Source organism: Tetrao urogallus (assembly GCF_951394365.1).
Source record: "Tetrao urogallus genome assembly, chromosome: Z".
Taxonomy (NCBI): Eukaryota; Metazoa; Chordata; class Aves; order Galliformes; family Phasianidae; genus Tetrao; species Tetrao urogallus.
In genome coordinates, this window is record NC_136816.1 from 66,448,555 (window position 1) to 66,465,262 (window position 16,708).

Genomic DNA, 16,708 nt, shown 5'->3' on the forward strand with positions numbered 1-16,708 from the left:
TGCTCCTGCCAAGCTCTACTAGAGTCCAAACTGTATTGCTTTCAGCTTCTTAATGCTGCACTGTACTATCTTGAATGGTGTAAATCCCAAAAGGGGAACTGTCAGCCAGAGCTACTTTGAAGCTTAGCTGGGTTCTGCCAATACAAGTCTGAGAGCAACACTCAAGGGAGCCTTAGCAATAGCCCTGTCCTCTGCAGTTACATTCCCTAGTGCCTGTGTGTGAGGTAGAAATCACACCATGGGACAGGTCCAGGGTTGACAAGTACTTGCTTATTCTTTGTTGCTTGTTTGTTTGATTTAATATTCTGAATTATACTTAATTTCAGATTGCACAGCAAGATACTTGGATGAATGCAACAGTAAACCATAAGTGCTGCTCTGTACCAAATCTGGTGACCGACTTGTTCCATTTCCCCCCTTTCCTTTTTTTTATCACCTCTGTGATGTATGGCTCAGATAGGAAGAGTAGTAATTAAAGTGACTCTGCAGATCGCCTTCACCTTACTCTACTTTAAAGCCAAGCCAGAACTCAATCCACAAATGTTTAGGATAAAAGCAACGCTACACTGTCAATGAGGTCAAGTACCCAGTATGAATCTTTTTTCATCAGAACAATTATGTGATTCCCGTTAAGTGGAAGTGAAATCCAGCATGACTCACCAGTTTCTCCTTGGAACAGTAGGACTGGAAGCTCTTGGAGAGGATGTCAGCATACTGCATCAGCACTTTCCCAATAGTCTGTGAAGACAAGGTGTGCATGCTCCACTAAGCAACACAAGGGATCTCCAGGAAATAAAATCAAAACCCAAGACAATACGGTTTTGCATCCACTAAGGGTAGACAAACATCTGATGTTGAGGGTATTACCTTAGCAAACCTCCTGTTATAATGAGCAACAATGACAGGATCTGGGCACTCCAACTTCTTAATGATCTCAAAGCTCTGATTTAGTTGGGTGAAGACATCCACCACTGAGCAAGAGAATAGAGCGTGCTCAGATGTTTGCTGGAACTAAAGCAGAAATACAAAGAGTCACTCTCAAATGGAAAGATCCAAAAGACACCAAATTCATGTGAGTCTCTGCCATCTGCAGTACTGGAGGCAAGACAACTATACCAAAAATCACCAATCCCTCAGAATTAGTCAAAAGTTCTTGAAAAGGCCTAGAGAAGCAAAACAGACAACTCTGTTAGGGCCATAGTTCACTGTCATTCATCAATTATGACAAGATAAGTATTAGGAAACATAGCATGATGCTGAGATGCACGGCTTGCCTGTCAGTTAACAAGGAAAGTAAAAGAAAACAGAGTTCTTTTTACATTTTCTTAAGATATAAAGGGAATATCTATATTAGCATCACAGTCTACATCGCCAAGAGTCACTAAAACTGGATTGTTCTTGTTCTCCATTGGGAATACTTGGCAAACTAAGATTCTCTGTCTATGGATTAAGGTTACATTCTCACTGCATGACTAAGCACATGCAGTGTGCCTTTTGTTTCAATTACGTATCTCACAACTACAAAGAGGAGAACACCAATCCACTGGTTGACAGATTAACCAGAAAAGAACAAAACACAAACGAATGAAACGCATCTTGCTATTAAACAACATCTTGTATAGAAAAGTCCTACAAACAACAAGTTTCCCCAGTAGTTCAGCATGCAAAAAGGGCTGCATCCTCCATTTGCATAATAACTGAATTTACAGTGTTATTTGGTTCTGGGCACTTGAGTATGCAGCACTGAATCCTTCACACAGAGCAACCTACATACCCCATCTTTCTTATCTCTCTCCAGAGCACCATGCAGGAACTCTAAGGAAACATCTTCATTTTCATCCAGCCACTGCATCACAAACTGCTCAAACCACCTGCAGGAGAAACAGGAGAGACAGTAAGCTACAGCAAGAAACAGAGCATTCCAACCCAACTTCACGCGAGGGACATGACTTTCCCTGCAGCATTCAGTAAGTGTTTAAATGAACTAAATGCCCTCAGAATAGTACTTTCCCTTCCTTGCTTTCCTAGCTTACTGACAGACAGAGGTGTTTTTTCAGCAAGCATTGTGAAAGCTTGCTGCTGTTAGTTTTCTGAATATTGTTGTGTGCATGTACCATTAAAGTTCCTGAAAACACTCCTATTTCTACAAACTACCTGGACCAGACCTGCAGAAGACAGTCCAGCCTCTGTACACTGTTGTTCCTCCCTATCTTTCTTTTTTCTTTTTCATCATTCCCCCTATCTTTCTTCTTCCTTGGTACCCTTCCTCATGAGGAACTTCTTCAACTTGTTATCCTCTCAGAACACTTTTATTGCATTTTTTCTCCTTTCGCCCATATGCCAGACAGTACAAGGAAGATGTCTGTACCCACAACCTGTGTGTGGCAACAAGGAAACACACCATCCTACTGCCCATTTGGGGCCTGCCATCCTTCACACAAGAGACACAAATGAGTACAGGTGGAAGAAAAGCCCCCTCTCCAGGGCCCTTCCACCCCTTTATCTGCAGATACAAATATATTTCTTGACTGCCATGAGGGAAAATCAAGGCTAGAAATATTCTTCTCCATGCCTTCTCTAGAATATCTTCCTGTTTTTTGGCCTGCTAATGGCCCTGTGAAGATACTTCAGAGTACCTCTAAGTGTAGAAGGCTTGTAGGAAGCTAGCCAGCCCTATTAGCAGGTTTTTATTGTTTTTTCTCTACAGACGAACAAATTGGTTCATACAGAAGCACTGACATCCTTGGATGCAGGGATGACAGCCTTGGAGCAGGGATGAGTCCCCGAGACAGGCAGCTCTTCAAGTAGGGCAATAATGTTTGTCTCTACCTTCTCCTCACTTGGAAATGTAAGCTAAATGTTGGACCACAGTCCAGGAATCTACTGAAACTGCTGAATCTTGGAGAGAAGCTTTACACTTTAAAGCTTTTTTGTGTAAAGCTTTACACAAGCTTTTACTTCTTGGCGAGAACTGGCATCTGGAATTACAAATTCCACTAATAAGAGACTTATACACAATCTTGGTTAAAATACTGTCAACTGTTTGAGAAGGTGCAAAGCATCTTCAGCAGTGGGGTTTTAGCGTTCATCATCAATCTGTTCTCTGCTCTGTGGGACATATCCATATAGTTCAAGGGGAAGGATTTTTCTTGCTTGTGTTTCAGCAATACAGCACTTAAGGCTTTGCTTAAACATTTGTCTAGGGCAGATAGTGTGCAACTGCCAACTCACTGCAGCGGAAGCAAATCTTAATTTCCAGTATTAGTAAACAGTATTCACAAAACAGGGAAAAAGTGCCCATGTATGATTTCAGTCCATACAAAAAATTGCAACATGAGCTTCACAGAGCACAACCTCCTCGAAACAAGCTGCTGTTTTCATACAGATTGTGCTAATTATGGGCCGAGTTTGCAAAGAACATGAAAGCATGTGCCAGATATGAGAGAGAGATCAAGAGCAAATTCATAAGCACAGCATACTAGATACCCTTAAATACTCTCTACGCCTTGAAATATGAAGCACATCAATGCTAATACGGGAAATTGTAACAGACAGTTACAACCAACAGCAACCTGTCCATGCAGCACCATTAGCAGAGACAGCAGCAGTGCAATGATGTCACAGACATATGAGCTTCCCATCTTTTCAAAAACTTCCTTTTAAATGGCTGTTTAAGCTCTTTTTCAGTATTTGTGGGAGCTTACTGCAATTTTCTTGTGCTTTCAACATTCAGCTTTTAATTCCAATAGTGTACTTTGAAGGTACAGATCAATCCTCTGAAGAGAACTGGGCAGTTTAGAAGGAAGCAAGAACACATCTTCTACCACTTTCAGAGCTCTGAGACAGTTGGTGCTTCACATCACGTAGCTCAGTGTACAGAGAGGATTACTTGTCTGTGACAGAAGCCACCATTTTGCTTCTGAGAAGTGAAACTACTTCCTGGCTATCATTCACCCTTGGTGATTGCACCATATCCATAAGAAAGGGCCGTTCTTTGTTGAGAATAGACACTGCACATTTTTATGGCTACCGTACACTGTCATATCAAATGAACTGCACAGTCTTACCAAATTGTCTAAACAAAGGTAGTAAGGAAAATGTACAGTATGTTAGGGTGCTTGGGACAGGAAAAATTAGAAGGAAAAAAAAAAGCTCTACTCACAGAAAGAGGTTTAATATGAATGTTCAAGTGCAAAATGAATCACTAGGTAAGGTCAGGAAATTCTGTATCTACATTTGTAAATCCAGTCCGAGCTTTGCCTTTTGCAGGCCGGTAGTAGAACACAAGAGTTAGAAATCATCTAATAAATTCTTCTGGTCCCTGGGCACAGTCAGAGCCAGAATGTGCTCTGAGCTGTAACGCAAACGTAGAGTTATCTTAGGCTAATAACCCCTAACTATTGGTTCTTGGACTGCAGAGCAAGTGAGAAGGGACTCCAGGGATCACAAAGACAATGTATCCAGAAAGATGTTCACAATAATCTATCACAGAAACTAATAAAAATAATTCAATTTCATGCAGAAATAGCTCCAAAATGTTGTTATACAGCAAATTTCTTCTTCCTCTTGTCTGCTTCAATTATTGATCAAGGAGAAAACCCCATAATGACTCACACACCAGCACACAGGGCAGAGGCTCGAGGTACTTTTATCACATTCTGTGCTTACAGGGCCCAGCATAGCGTGACTGGAGATTGTACAGCCAACCTCTCCAAATAGTGTTTGCATAGAAAACCCCTCAGTTCTGTCTGCATGGAGAGGCAGTGCTTTGTGCTTTGTGACTGAATGAAAGTTTGCCTTCTGGTTGCACAATAGTAATGCAGTACAAAAGGCTGCAATTACAGCTTGGCCATGAGCCTTGTGGCCATGATCTCATGCTTCACAGGTGAGCTAAACTTGCTTGTTTGCTGTTCTGATGCATGTTTGTACTCCGTGGACATTCAGTGGGCACTGGCAAGTGCAGAGACAAGAAGGCAGGCAGGATTTCAAAGAGTACAATAAGAAAACATTTTGTTTGACAGTAAGCCAGAAGAATAAGAGAGGATTTCAGAGACAGGAATGCCTTCCACCACCACTACCAGAGGAGGTAGTTACCAGTACAGCTACAACACTAGCTGCTTGCTAACATCAGTTATAAAACAACACTTCTTTGCATACCTGAAAAGCTAGCTGCGTGGTTTGTTTTGTTTTTGGACGCTTCACAGTTTTCAGCTGGCATACAAAAAGTGAAGAAGGAAGTTCTGAAGATGCACTCTCAGCTATGTTGCTACTTCATTTTCAGAAACTGCTGCTGAATTTCAGAAAATAAAGGGAATATAAAACCTACAATGCTTCAGAGCCTTTACTTTCCACAGTAATAGCCCAAGGATATAAAAAATGTGGTTTTGCTTAGTTTCAGCAAGAAATGCAGGTTTTTGGATAACCGCTGCTATTCTTTGGACTGAGGCAATTCATCTTTATCTGAGTTTACTGGTGGGCACACATGACACATGGACCTTTATTTAAGAAAGCTTTGAGGCTGTTTAAAGAAACATAAGTGCTTCTTTGTTGCATGGATGATGGAGCACTGGGATAGGTTGCCCAGAGATGCTGAGGAATCTCTCCTTGGAGAACTTCAGAAGCCACCTCGACAAGGGCCCAGACACCCTGCTCTAGGTCTATCTGTTGGAGCAGGGATTGGATCAGATGGACGCAGAGGTCCCTTCCAACCTCACTTATTCTGGGATTCTGTGAAGATCAAAAATGTTTGTGATGAAGCAAATTAAAGGGTTGCTGTAATTGATATGAAAGGTATATTTCAAAACAAGTGAAGGTCATTGTTGAAGTAAACAACTCTTGTGCTTGACAATGTGGCTACTGTACTAAAACATGAGTGTGAGGTGACAAGGGAGGCCAGTGTCTGCACAAGTACATAAGCTCCAGTGCTCATGTATACGAAAGTCAGAAGAGCAGAACAATTCTGCAGAAGACTACAAAACAAAACTGAACATCATTATCCTGATTACACAGGAGAAGAAGGAGATTAAGAAAATGTGATGACTTGCCCAGGACTGCACTGACTCAGTGGTACAAAAGGAACCAAGCTACTGAGACTCCAGCACCCTATTCACTGAATTAATGCCTCTCACTGAACTGATTTGCTAAGCAAGACCCGTGGCCCAAGCCAGCCAATTATACCAACTGCCTGAAGTCTTATTAGCACACAGATAATGCCAGGCTCAAGGCACTGTGTGCAGTGGAGGATGAAGAAAGAATTCAAAACGCCAAACTGGAAACAGAACAAGCAAGATGTTTTTTAAAGAGTGCAAGTGCAAAGTGCTGCATTTGGACAGCTGTAAAGATGGGAAGAGAAACAAAGTAGGAAGCTGTTGAGGCTTGGCTTGTGACCAACTGGAAACATCGCTGGTCAATGGTGGTAGTGAAAAAAGAAAAGAAAAAAAGGCTGCTACCGTACTAGCATGTGAAAGCAGCAGTAATGCCTGCAAGGCAAGGCAAGGTCTAGAAGAAACATCAGTGTCTAAGTCTAGGTGGTTTATGTATAGACACAGACAAGATGAAGAGGTGTGAGTAAATCTCACTTACAAGGAAGGATAGGAACATAAAAGAATAGGCAGAAGACTGGGAAAGGACATGAGAAACATTTTGTAAAAGAGGAGAAGTTTGTTTTTCACATCCAGGCTGGGAGAAAAGGATAAAACAAGCGCCAACTGAAGCAAGAAAGGTTTGGAGGAGAGGAGGTGGAGTGTGTTAAACCCCCAAAAACCACCAGAGGGATAACAGTAAAATGTGGAATAATTGTAATTGAAAGCTTCTGAAAAATTGTTAGACAAACATTGATCAGAAACAACCTACCTGCTTCTGCTTTAAAGCAGGGGAAGACCTTCAGCTACAGTATTCTTCCTTGGTTGATCACAAAAGGATCAAATTTTCTCCAGAGTTGAAATCTACTGCTTCTCTTTTAAAGTTAAATAGAACTTGTGAACAATTGCTTAGAGCTTAAGAACAAGTTTATGTGTTTCCAACTGAACCACCCAGTCTTATAAAAAAACAAAAGCATTTCCATTTCTCACAAATCCTGGTGTGTTTGTGCATATCTGTGTAACATTTACACAGCGAAATATACATACAGTACATATATATAGATACATATAGTAGATAAAGCTGTATCTACTAATACTAGAACATTAGCACCTGTCTAAAAGTCTGGTTCAAGGATCAGCACTGTAAATACAAAATGGCTTAAAAGATAGTCCATATTACTGCTAATCCTTCTGAGATTTCTGGAAGAGGTTCTACAATAAGGTATTTATTTGTTTCAAGAACAGGAGCACAGAACACAGAGGAAGGGGAACAAAGACACACATAAACACAGAGAAGAAAGAATGAATAAATGGTATATTTATGTACAGGCAGCCATAGGTGAACCATATGTGTGCCCTGCGGATAACCAAGGAAGAGGTATATTGGGGATATACTATAGGAGGTAGAGCACACTCACGCTGGATATTCAGGCACTTTTCCCTTGAAGGCAGGCAGATCACGAACATATTCATTGTACAGCCACTTCACTTTGAAGTGTAAATTCATATAGTCCGCACTCTTACACAGCCTGTGTTTCTCATGCTCTGTGAGGAAGGAAAAAGGCAGTTAGGTCTCCTTTTACCATTATCACTGTGTCAGGGACAGGAAGGTCTTATAAAACATGTCAGCAGTACGCAGTGGTTTTCAGGATGAAGCACCTACAGAGCCATAAAATCTTCACAGCACAGGATTTTGGCAAAGAACAGGGGTTCTCAATGGTTGACCAGTGAGGCTCAGGAGCCTGTTTGTGTGGTTCCTCTTAATCCATTCATTTGTGTAAGACTTTTTGGTTGTCAAAGCAATAAAAAGAGAGCAGTCTCTTATGGCCTTCCCATTTAACATATGACAGTCCAGATTTTATCTATGCAGGAAATAAATCTGGAATAGCAAATCTGTTCATTCTTGAATATAAATAAGGGCAATACAAATATCTTAACTACATTCCCCAAGAGGCAATAGTAGAAAGAATAAAGTTCTTCAGAGTTTGAAAATATAAATCACAAGGTAGTCCAGACAAGTTGTGAAATTCTACACAAGTCCTCTCAAGTATTTTCACTAGAACTCTGAAATCATCTCCTGCATGCATCTAACCTGCATTATGACACTGAGAAGCAATAGATGTGGAGTCAGTGGTGATCAGAGCTAATCTGATCAGCTTTATCTATAGCTGAATTCCCAGTGGGGCAAGGAATGTTGTAGGAAAGGCCTTTTTCTTTCCTACACCAAATGTACCCCCAAATACTCCATATCCCAATCCATATCCCAAATACTCCATACCCACAGTATGGCCATAAATTGTTCTCTGGTATCACAGAAAGCAGTAACAGCATGTTATTTCATTGCCCCGCATTTCCTTCTGGTCTTGTGCAGACAACTCCTCACCACCAGCTTGGTCTCCATTAGCTGTTATTATTTAACCTTACCCCTCCACATACAAGCTACCTTTCCAACAATGCGTTTGAATGCTGTCTGCACAACCCAAAAGAGTTTGTTTGGTCACACAGTACACGAACTGTCTGCACATGCACAGGATTGTGCCTGAAGGGTCTCATCACCATGTGCATGGCAGGTAAGCAAGTCAGCCGCCACTCCTAGGTCTTCAGCACAAGAGAAACTACACCAGAGCTGGAAGATTATCTGAACACCGCCTGGAGAAGTTCATGGCATTTGTGTTTCAGAAGAGAACTGCTTTCTAACATGTACTGCCCTTCTGAGTGCAATGCACTGAAGCAACCCATATACATCTATCTACCTGAGCTGAGCTTCTTTCTCTTGCCAGGCTTCCTTAGGTCCTTGCACACACATTATGCCTGGACAACATAGTCCCTCTCTGTGTAACACACATACTTCCACAGTTCAACTCATCTCTTGAACTGCCAAAGTGCTTGCCATATTCAGCTTGTGTTTCACAGACATAATCTCCTTGGACCACTGTTCACCATTCTCTCTCTCAAGAAACACAAGTTCCACATCTTTGCCCTCAAGGACCTTCACAGCCTATATTCACACTACCGTCTCTCAGCTGTTGACTCCTACCTCTGATCAGCCCACAAGTCCCATTTTTATCCTGCTTGTTAAGTTCTCCCAAAAGCACCCCCATGATTCTTCCCAAGCCACCCCGTATGTACTTACAGGCAGCTTGGCAGATCTTTATGTAGGTGCATAACTCTTAAAGGGCATCACTGCTGATAATGTGTAAACAGGATCTAACTGATAAAAAGTGCAGGCCTCTCTCTTAAGTTCGAATAGCCTAAATCTGGCACTTCGGTACAAGCAATATGCACATGTGAGCAACGCATGCTAAAGACAATTATCAGCAGAAGTTATGCCTTCATGATGTAACATGGTACAGCTTCCTTAGCAGTTACTGGAGAGGCAAGCTCTTCTCAAACATCATCTATTTTCACAAAAATGTAAATTTGTGCAACTGCACCAAAACATTCAAAAATCTTCTACATTTTGTTTGAAGCCTCTGTAACACGCACAAGAAAGGCCAAATAAATTATGAATTATCCAACTGAAAATACAAAAACCAAAGAAATTCTCATGCATAATTATTCTACAAGCTTTGTCAACTCCCAAAGCAATGGAATACTCCAGTGAGTTGCCTGCAAATCCCTTTAACAGCATAATGCAGATTTCCTTTTAATTCTTCTAATTCACTTTCAGCAGATCCACAAAGATGTAATCTCAAAAAAAAAAAAAAAAAATCTAGAAAGAGAGAAAGAGAGAAAGAAAGAAAGAGAGAAAGAAAGAGAGAAAGAGAGAAAGAGAGAGAGAAAGAGAGAAAGAGAAGAAAAGAAAGAGAGAAAGAGAGAGAGAAAGAAAGAGAGAAAGAGAGAAAGAGAGAAAGAGAGAGAGAGAGAAAGAGAGAAAGAGAGAAAGAGAGAAAGAGAGAAAGAGAGAAAGAAAGAAACCCAGCCTTTTTTTTTTATGTGCAGTACATAATACATAACATACATAAGCCCTGGAGAGATGGTCTGACAGACAAATGATTTTAGATGTGCTACTGCTTCACACATACTGTGATCTGTTACTCTCCACAGTGAATTTGCTTTTACTGGAATCTGAGGAAAGTATGCAAGTTTTTCCTTAACAAATCTAATGTCTCTCTTGAGCACTAAGCAAGAACATCCTTCCCTCAGTGTCAGAAGCACTGATTTCCCTCATGAGCAACTGCAGAGAAAACGCTAAGCTCACCTTGCAGTTCTATAACAGGAAACAAACAGAGCACTATCTGTACCCGCTTGACTCCCTGCAAGGGTGAAGAAATCAATGGACAATTATAACTTCATTAGCTTTGATAGGAGCAGGTGCTGTTCCCTCATGGAGACAGAGCTGTTCCCGCAGAGGGAAGGTCTGACTCAGGCTGGCTGCACTTCGTAACAGGGTCTGGCTTCCTCTAAGTCAATCCCAATGCACCCACAAGAGAACTACCACCTTCCAAAGTGCCATTTAGACAGAAGCCAGCAGTATTTGTGGTTGAAATATGAATCACACCATGGTGCACAAGGGTGGGTACACAGCTTTACCCAATCAGGCCCAAACCACAGATTTACCGTGGCCCGCTCTCTGCATTTAGTCAAAAGCTTTTAGGAAGACTTTGAGCCCTCTGCTTTTCACATCGCTCACATAACAAGTCAAGATGACTATCAGTGACTCTTCTGAATTTTTTCCAGCCAAGAAGCTAGCTGTCAAAGCATGACCATGTGTATGTAGCTGTGCATACACAATGGGGTTGAAACATAAAGGTTGTAGGTAAAAAAGAAGGTAAAAAGGACACAAATCAGGCCTGTTTCACCAAAACTGAGGAGTGCACTAGAAGCAATTAATTCGAGGCTTTCCTGATTCGATTATTTTCTGAAGTAGGACATTCCAAACGCTGCTAAGCTGCAGAAAAGCAAGATGCAAAGCAACCACAGAAGCATAAATCCAAGGACTGCTACTTAGCCTTCTATGCACTGAAGGTGAGGGCTGGCAGCAGGGAACAAAGATACAAAAAGGTAAAATAAAACTCTTACCACCATAAAAGAGAACTTTACGTATGCGAAAGAAGGGTGGGGCTTGTGACAGAAAAGACGAAAGTGAGCTGTAACAACTCAAACACACAGGAGCACAAAGAAAAACGACACAGCCTCAAACTCACTCATTCCCAACAGCTTGTATCATCCGTCTTCATCAATGGATCCTGCCTATGGTTTTGATCACCACTCTCTTTGCAAAGGGATAAATTTAAGCACTTGAAGGTAACACAGAAACATCAGTCAGAGGTGTATTTTGTAAAATCGTATCTTTTACCCAAATAAACCTATATTTCAGATCCTTGGTCTGAAACACATTTTAGAAGTAAAGTGAAGAGCACATGAGTCATCACTCCTAGCATTTCTTCTCTGCTCTATAACCCGCTGGCTTTTAAAGAGCTTAGCAGCAGCAACGGTGGAACACTGCACAGATATTTTGCAGCTATTGCTGTGTTCTGTCCTCAGTGGACCATAGAAAGACCTTTCTTATTTCCTCAGCAGATTTAATCTCCAGTTTCCTCTGGAGGAGAGCTTTTAAGATCACTGAGGCCATGCTATTAAGGTATTAATTGGGAACTGCTTCTTTGCAGTGCAGTCTCCAGTATGATGCCCAGTACTATTTTTGAGGCAGAGAAAGGACTTCCCTCTGTGGATGCTTCTCTTAATCATCAACCTGCTTTCCTTCTGTTAATTTCTAATATGTAATCATGAATTGCCTGCAAAGAAACTCTGATTGGTCCTGAGTCTGTTGAAGCACTAACACTAGACAGATAGCATCTGTGTGTGCATTTGAACCACCTCCCCTCATTACAACTGAGATTGTGGCTGAATGATTTATTACAATCCTGCCTGCCAAGTCTACTCATTCTCTCTTCATATCAGAGATGCTTCCAATTTACAACTCTTCTAATGCTGATGTGCCCAAAATAAGATGAAACACTGTTAATTTTTTAATTCAATTTTCTATTACTGTCATTTAATATCTTCCCAGTAGAGGAAGAATTGAATCCCTCTTCACCAGGGGAATTTGTGCTTTCTGTACTGCCCTTACTAGAGAGGATGGAAGGGCCAGGTCTGCTCTTTACAGTGCCCTGAACTGTCACTAGTTTTTGGGGAAAATGAAAACAGACCTGGTAGATCCTGTGTCTCAGTATCTGAGTCTCCTTAGGAGAGATGAAAGCAAAAGGTAGGGCTACAGTGCAAATGCCTTCCAGCACTCTAATATGCTGCTGCTGTGACTGGTGCTACTGGTTCCAGAACATCTTCTAAATAGAAAACAAGTGTTTTTCTCTTATGACTTGAATCTTTTGTACATTACCAATCATAGACTTCAGAAGGTACCCAAAGGGGGCATGATGCAGTATCCCTAAATTAGTAAGACTTCTGCTTCTGAAGCCCCTAAGCAGTGCATTATAGAAATCTCCCACACTCTGCTTGCTGAAAGCTGATGCCCTTCCGATGAGGCTACAGATTTAGTGATAGAAACCTACAGGGAAAAAAAAGCAAAAACAAACAAACAAAAAACCAGCACTAACTCAGCTATGGCCTGCATCTAACTACAGGTCGTCCTCCTCCTTTCTACAGCATGCTGCCCACTAACAGCACAGAATGGTGCCACGCACTTCTCCTGCACAACAGCATTTGTACACTACCCCACACAGACTGCTCAGTGCACAGGGGGTGAAGAGCGTGAGTTCCAGATGGGAGAGGAATGCTTAACTGTCACCCATGGGGGAAAGTCTCTTAGGCAGCCTATATCCTCCATTTCAGCATCAGCAGCCATACAGTCCCCTGAGTCTTCTTTGCTGACCTGTGAATCACTGGCATGAAATCAAAGGACACTAACACTAATATTAGCAACTACATCCAAAGAGCTAAAATCCAAAGTGCTGAAAGTCTTTGCCTACTCACAACTAAATACTCTACCAAGAAGCATGAACTTACCACTTGGTGAGGTGAATGAGCTCATGTTATCCAGAACTTAGGAACAGAACACAAGGGAAAACACCATGAAGAAAGTTAGGAGCATGTATTACACTCCGGGTTCATTTGCACCTATCTCAGAAAACTGATGAGCTTTTTGTCAAACACTTGATGCAGACTTCAGAGCACACCACGTCACTATCCAGGGATTACTCCTCAAGCTAGTAAATACAGGACTATAAAATACTAGATGTAGTTAAACTGGTAGAGATATTAGTGACACAAACTGAAAAATGAGACATGAGCTGAAGGCAGCAAATCTAACCATCATCCTTTAGAGTTAGCCTGGATGCTGGCAATCAAATAGAGCCATTCAAAAGGGAAAAAATTCAGTCAGATCCACACGCGCAATTGCAATTTGCAGCTGCATTTTGAATGCAACAGGGAAAGGGAATCTTAGGAAAAGCAATCAGCAGCAGGTCTAGAGAATCACAGTTCTCGTTGTTACCAGTAAAGGAGGAAGACAGGACACCTTCAATGTGTAGAAGAGCAAAATGTATTATGAATTCCTGAGGGTGAGTGTTATGAGGTAAAGAAGAGTAAAATGGAAAAGGAGACCTAAAGAGTTTGCAGAAACAGTTTCTAGAGAAAGTGAACATGAAATAATCTTAATTGCCCAATCTCTAATGCATGTGCCAGCAGTGACAGACATTACAGGATAGACACAGTGATGCAGAAGGTCTTTGTCTCTTCTTTCTAATATCTGCTCTTACATCAACACAATCTCACAAGAGGAAGAGACTGTGGAGTACAGGCATATATCAAAAGCTCCCAGCAAAAGAAAGAGAACTATTCCTATCTGCATATCAGATCTGCAGTCTGCTGTATATCAAGCCCAGAGTTAGCACATTGTGAACTGACTTAGAGGTCAAAAACCATGTTCAAAAATTGTAAAAAGCCATTAGAACAGTACTGCAAGTGGTAGAATTTCTTTCTGGGAGTTTGTTGTGTGCTCTGTGCTTGTTCAGAAACAGTAAAATTCCTCTTCTAATGTGCGTGTGATGGAATTACACAAAGATTTGTTCAAAACAAGCACTGCCTGCAGGAGGAATTGTTCTAGCAGCACATTTTCACCAGGAGCACAGACAGACTACACCAGATAGAGTCCAGCTACTTCTACAGGCCTTTCTATCACTGTACACTGCAAAAATAAGCAGCTGCTGATCATAGCCATCATATCCTCAAGTTAAAAATTAAATTCTGATTTCAAAGCAGCTGAGATGACAATAAACAGAGCCTGACACATGGGTGTGGAGACTGCAGATTTTCATGCAGTGTTCAGTTTTAATTCTCAGCCATAAAGCAGTTGTCCAAAACCAAAACAATAGAAATCTCTGCTCCGAAAGGAACGGGAAGGCAGTAGCAAGTCAGCTGGCACCCATTAGAAACTGTCTTACCTTCCATGGCATATTTCATATCCTGGGCAAAAAGACTCCACATCACCTCTGCGCTGATCTTACCAACAGCAAGCTCCTGAGGAAACCTGAGGGGACATTTGACAAAGGCTTTAACACATCTTCAAACAAAGAGTTCTTCTGTATTCAGCTCTGGACTAAACCACAAGCTGAAAATCTCAACAGACTTTTCCTTCACCCAGATAAATCATCAGGTGGATTTTAGAGATCATGGACTCTACTGCATCACAAAGATGAAACAGTCTGAAAATAACACTGCTGTTCAGATTTGTTTCAAGTCAAGAAGTCCAGCCGCGGATATCTCTCCCAGAACAGGCATTTGCAGTAATTTTGGGAATGTGATCTCTATGCACTATGTGATTACTATGCACGGTAATCAGGTATCCTTCCCATGTTAAACTGAGGATATCTAGGGTGCATCTAACCTTCTGTGCATAACACTTTGTCAGAAACTTTCATCTCTGTCCTGTTGGATTGTTGAAGAGGCATCCAACAGACAAACAGAACAGTTTCAGTGTGCCAATCCCACCCAATGCAATGTCCTAGTGCAGCACAGAAAACCATCTTCCTAAATAACAAAGTAAGGTATTATCACCATGGCACCGTTGTATGCATTAATGTGCATCTAGAGAAAAGAAAAGAAAACAAAAACAAAAGAACTCTCACCCCATTTTCAGGTGCCTCCCTGAGTTCAGGATTGTAATAATCAGGGTGTTTGTGTTCGAACGCCATCGTAACTGAACCTTTTGAAACTCTTCCATCGCAATCAGAAAGAGTTATTTATATAGACAGAGACAAATAAGACAGAAAGACAGACAGACAAGATAAGTACTTCTATAAATACACAATGACAGAAAGACAGAAAGCAGTGTAACATAAAGCAGAGCACACAGAGAGACAAGAATTAGCCATAAAGGACATGGAGGATTCTTACTGATTCAGTACTGGGGTATAAGAATTCTTGTCCTCCTCTATGATGGAAACTATCAAAGTGATGAGTTTGGGCCAGAAATCCAAGTTCCTGATACTGGGACCCTGTTCCTCAGGAGGAAGATCCTGACTTTTGTTCTGTGAAGGAAGTCATTGGAAAATTGGTGTCAATCTAAAGGGTAAAGAAGAAGCTGATAAATGCAGATCACCTTTCTCCTTACAAACCCCAAACAGTAACTACTTATGAGCACCTTTTTCTGAAGAGTTTAAAGTTATTTATGTCCACTGGCAACTTCCTTCATCTAACAGAAAACACAGTAACATGCCTAACCATGCTGCTTACCAGTGGCCTTAATTCTAGGTAATCTCCCTTTTGTCATTTGCCATGGCAATAGCAAATCAGGCTCCCAAGAACTGCTGAGACATCATTTTCTCTAAGCTCATCCCAAATACTTTCATTTTAAATATCCAGGTTGATGACTATATTCAGGTTGAAACATTCTACATTCATTACCACAGGGAGGCCAGCACAGCTCTTACAGATTTGAAAACTGTGTCTACAGATATATCCTGAGGGCAGAGCAGAATACCAGGTGACAGAAAACAGTATAAAACTTCACTGTTTGAGGTTTATCTACGCCAAAAAAAGTGTCCTTGATCAGTTTGTTGACTCAAAGTTGCATCAAACCTTCCATTCAAAACAAGAAATAAAGATGCTGAGACTGGGAAAGCAAATTGTAGTGTAATTAGTATAAAATAATTTATCATCTTCCACTTACTTGTTAGTGCTCATTAATTGATTACGAGTTCAGTGCATTCAGAAGACAAGTCACAGTTTTGTTTATGTTGGCTTTTTATATGAATTAGTATTTGCATGATTATCTTAGGTAAGCATTTTTGCCTACTTATTAGCTACTCACAGGATCTGTCTGGTACTCGCGACTGTACAGTTCATGACAGTTGTTGAAAATGTACTCATATGTGGAGTTGAGGCAAGCTTTTACACAGTCCTTCACTACCTGACTGGCTCGGGGTGGACTCTGAAGCTCCTGAACCTGCACAAAGACAACAAAAAGAGTCAAGATACTGTTTATAAATAGAACTGGGAAAGAACAAGTCACCAGTCTGGGAACTATCCAGGAAGCAGCAAACTTGCTTGCAGTGACTTGCACTGTCTGTGACCTGAAAAAATATATGAATAACTCTGCCCTGTCTCTTTGGCTTGCCTCTGCTGGTTCAAAACAGGAGTGACAGCACTTATGGCCCCACAGGATCACT

The 16,708-nt window shown here is 41.2% G+C and overlaps 1 protein-coding gene across 1 annotated transcript in view; it reads right to left on the reverse strand.

The window, feature by feature from the left end:
• The window catches only part of UNC13B (unc-13 homolog B), a gene marked incomplete at both ends in the record, with an annotated part of 204,421 nt that overhangs the window by 32,793 nt on the left and 154,920 nt on the right, over window positions 1–16,708 (reverse strand). Inside the window, 7 exons of the mRNA XM_079548344.1 lie at window positions 661–738; window positions 868–1,011; window positions 1,775–1,871; window positions 7,499–7,625; window positions 14,483–14,568; window positions 15,435–15,568; window positions 16,351–16,485. Coding sequence (XP_079404470.1) covers window positions 661–738; window positions 868–1,011; window positions 1,775–1,871; window positions 7,499–7,625; window positions 14,483–14,568; window positions 15,435–15,568; window positions 16,351–16,485 — 801 coding nt within the window. The remainder of the gene's footprint in view (window positions 1–660; window positions 739–867; window positions 1,012–1,774; window positions 1,872–7,498; window positions 7,626–14,482; window positions 14,569–15,434; window positions 15,569–16,350; window positions 16,486–16,708) is intronic.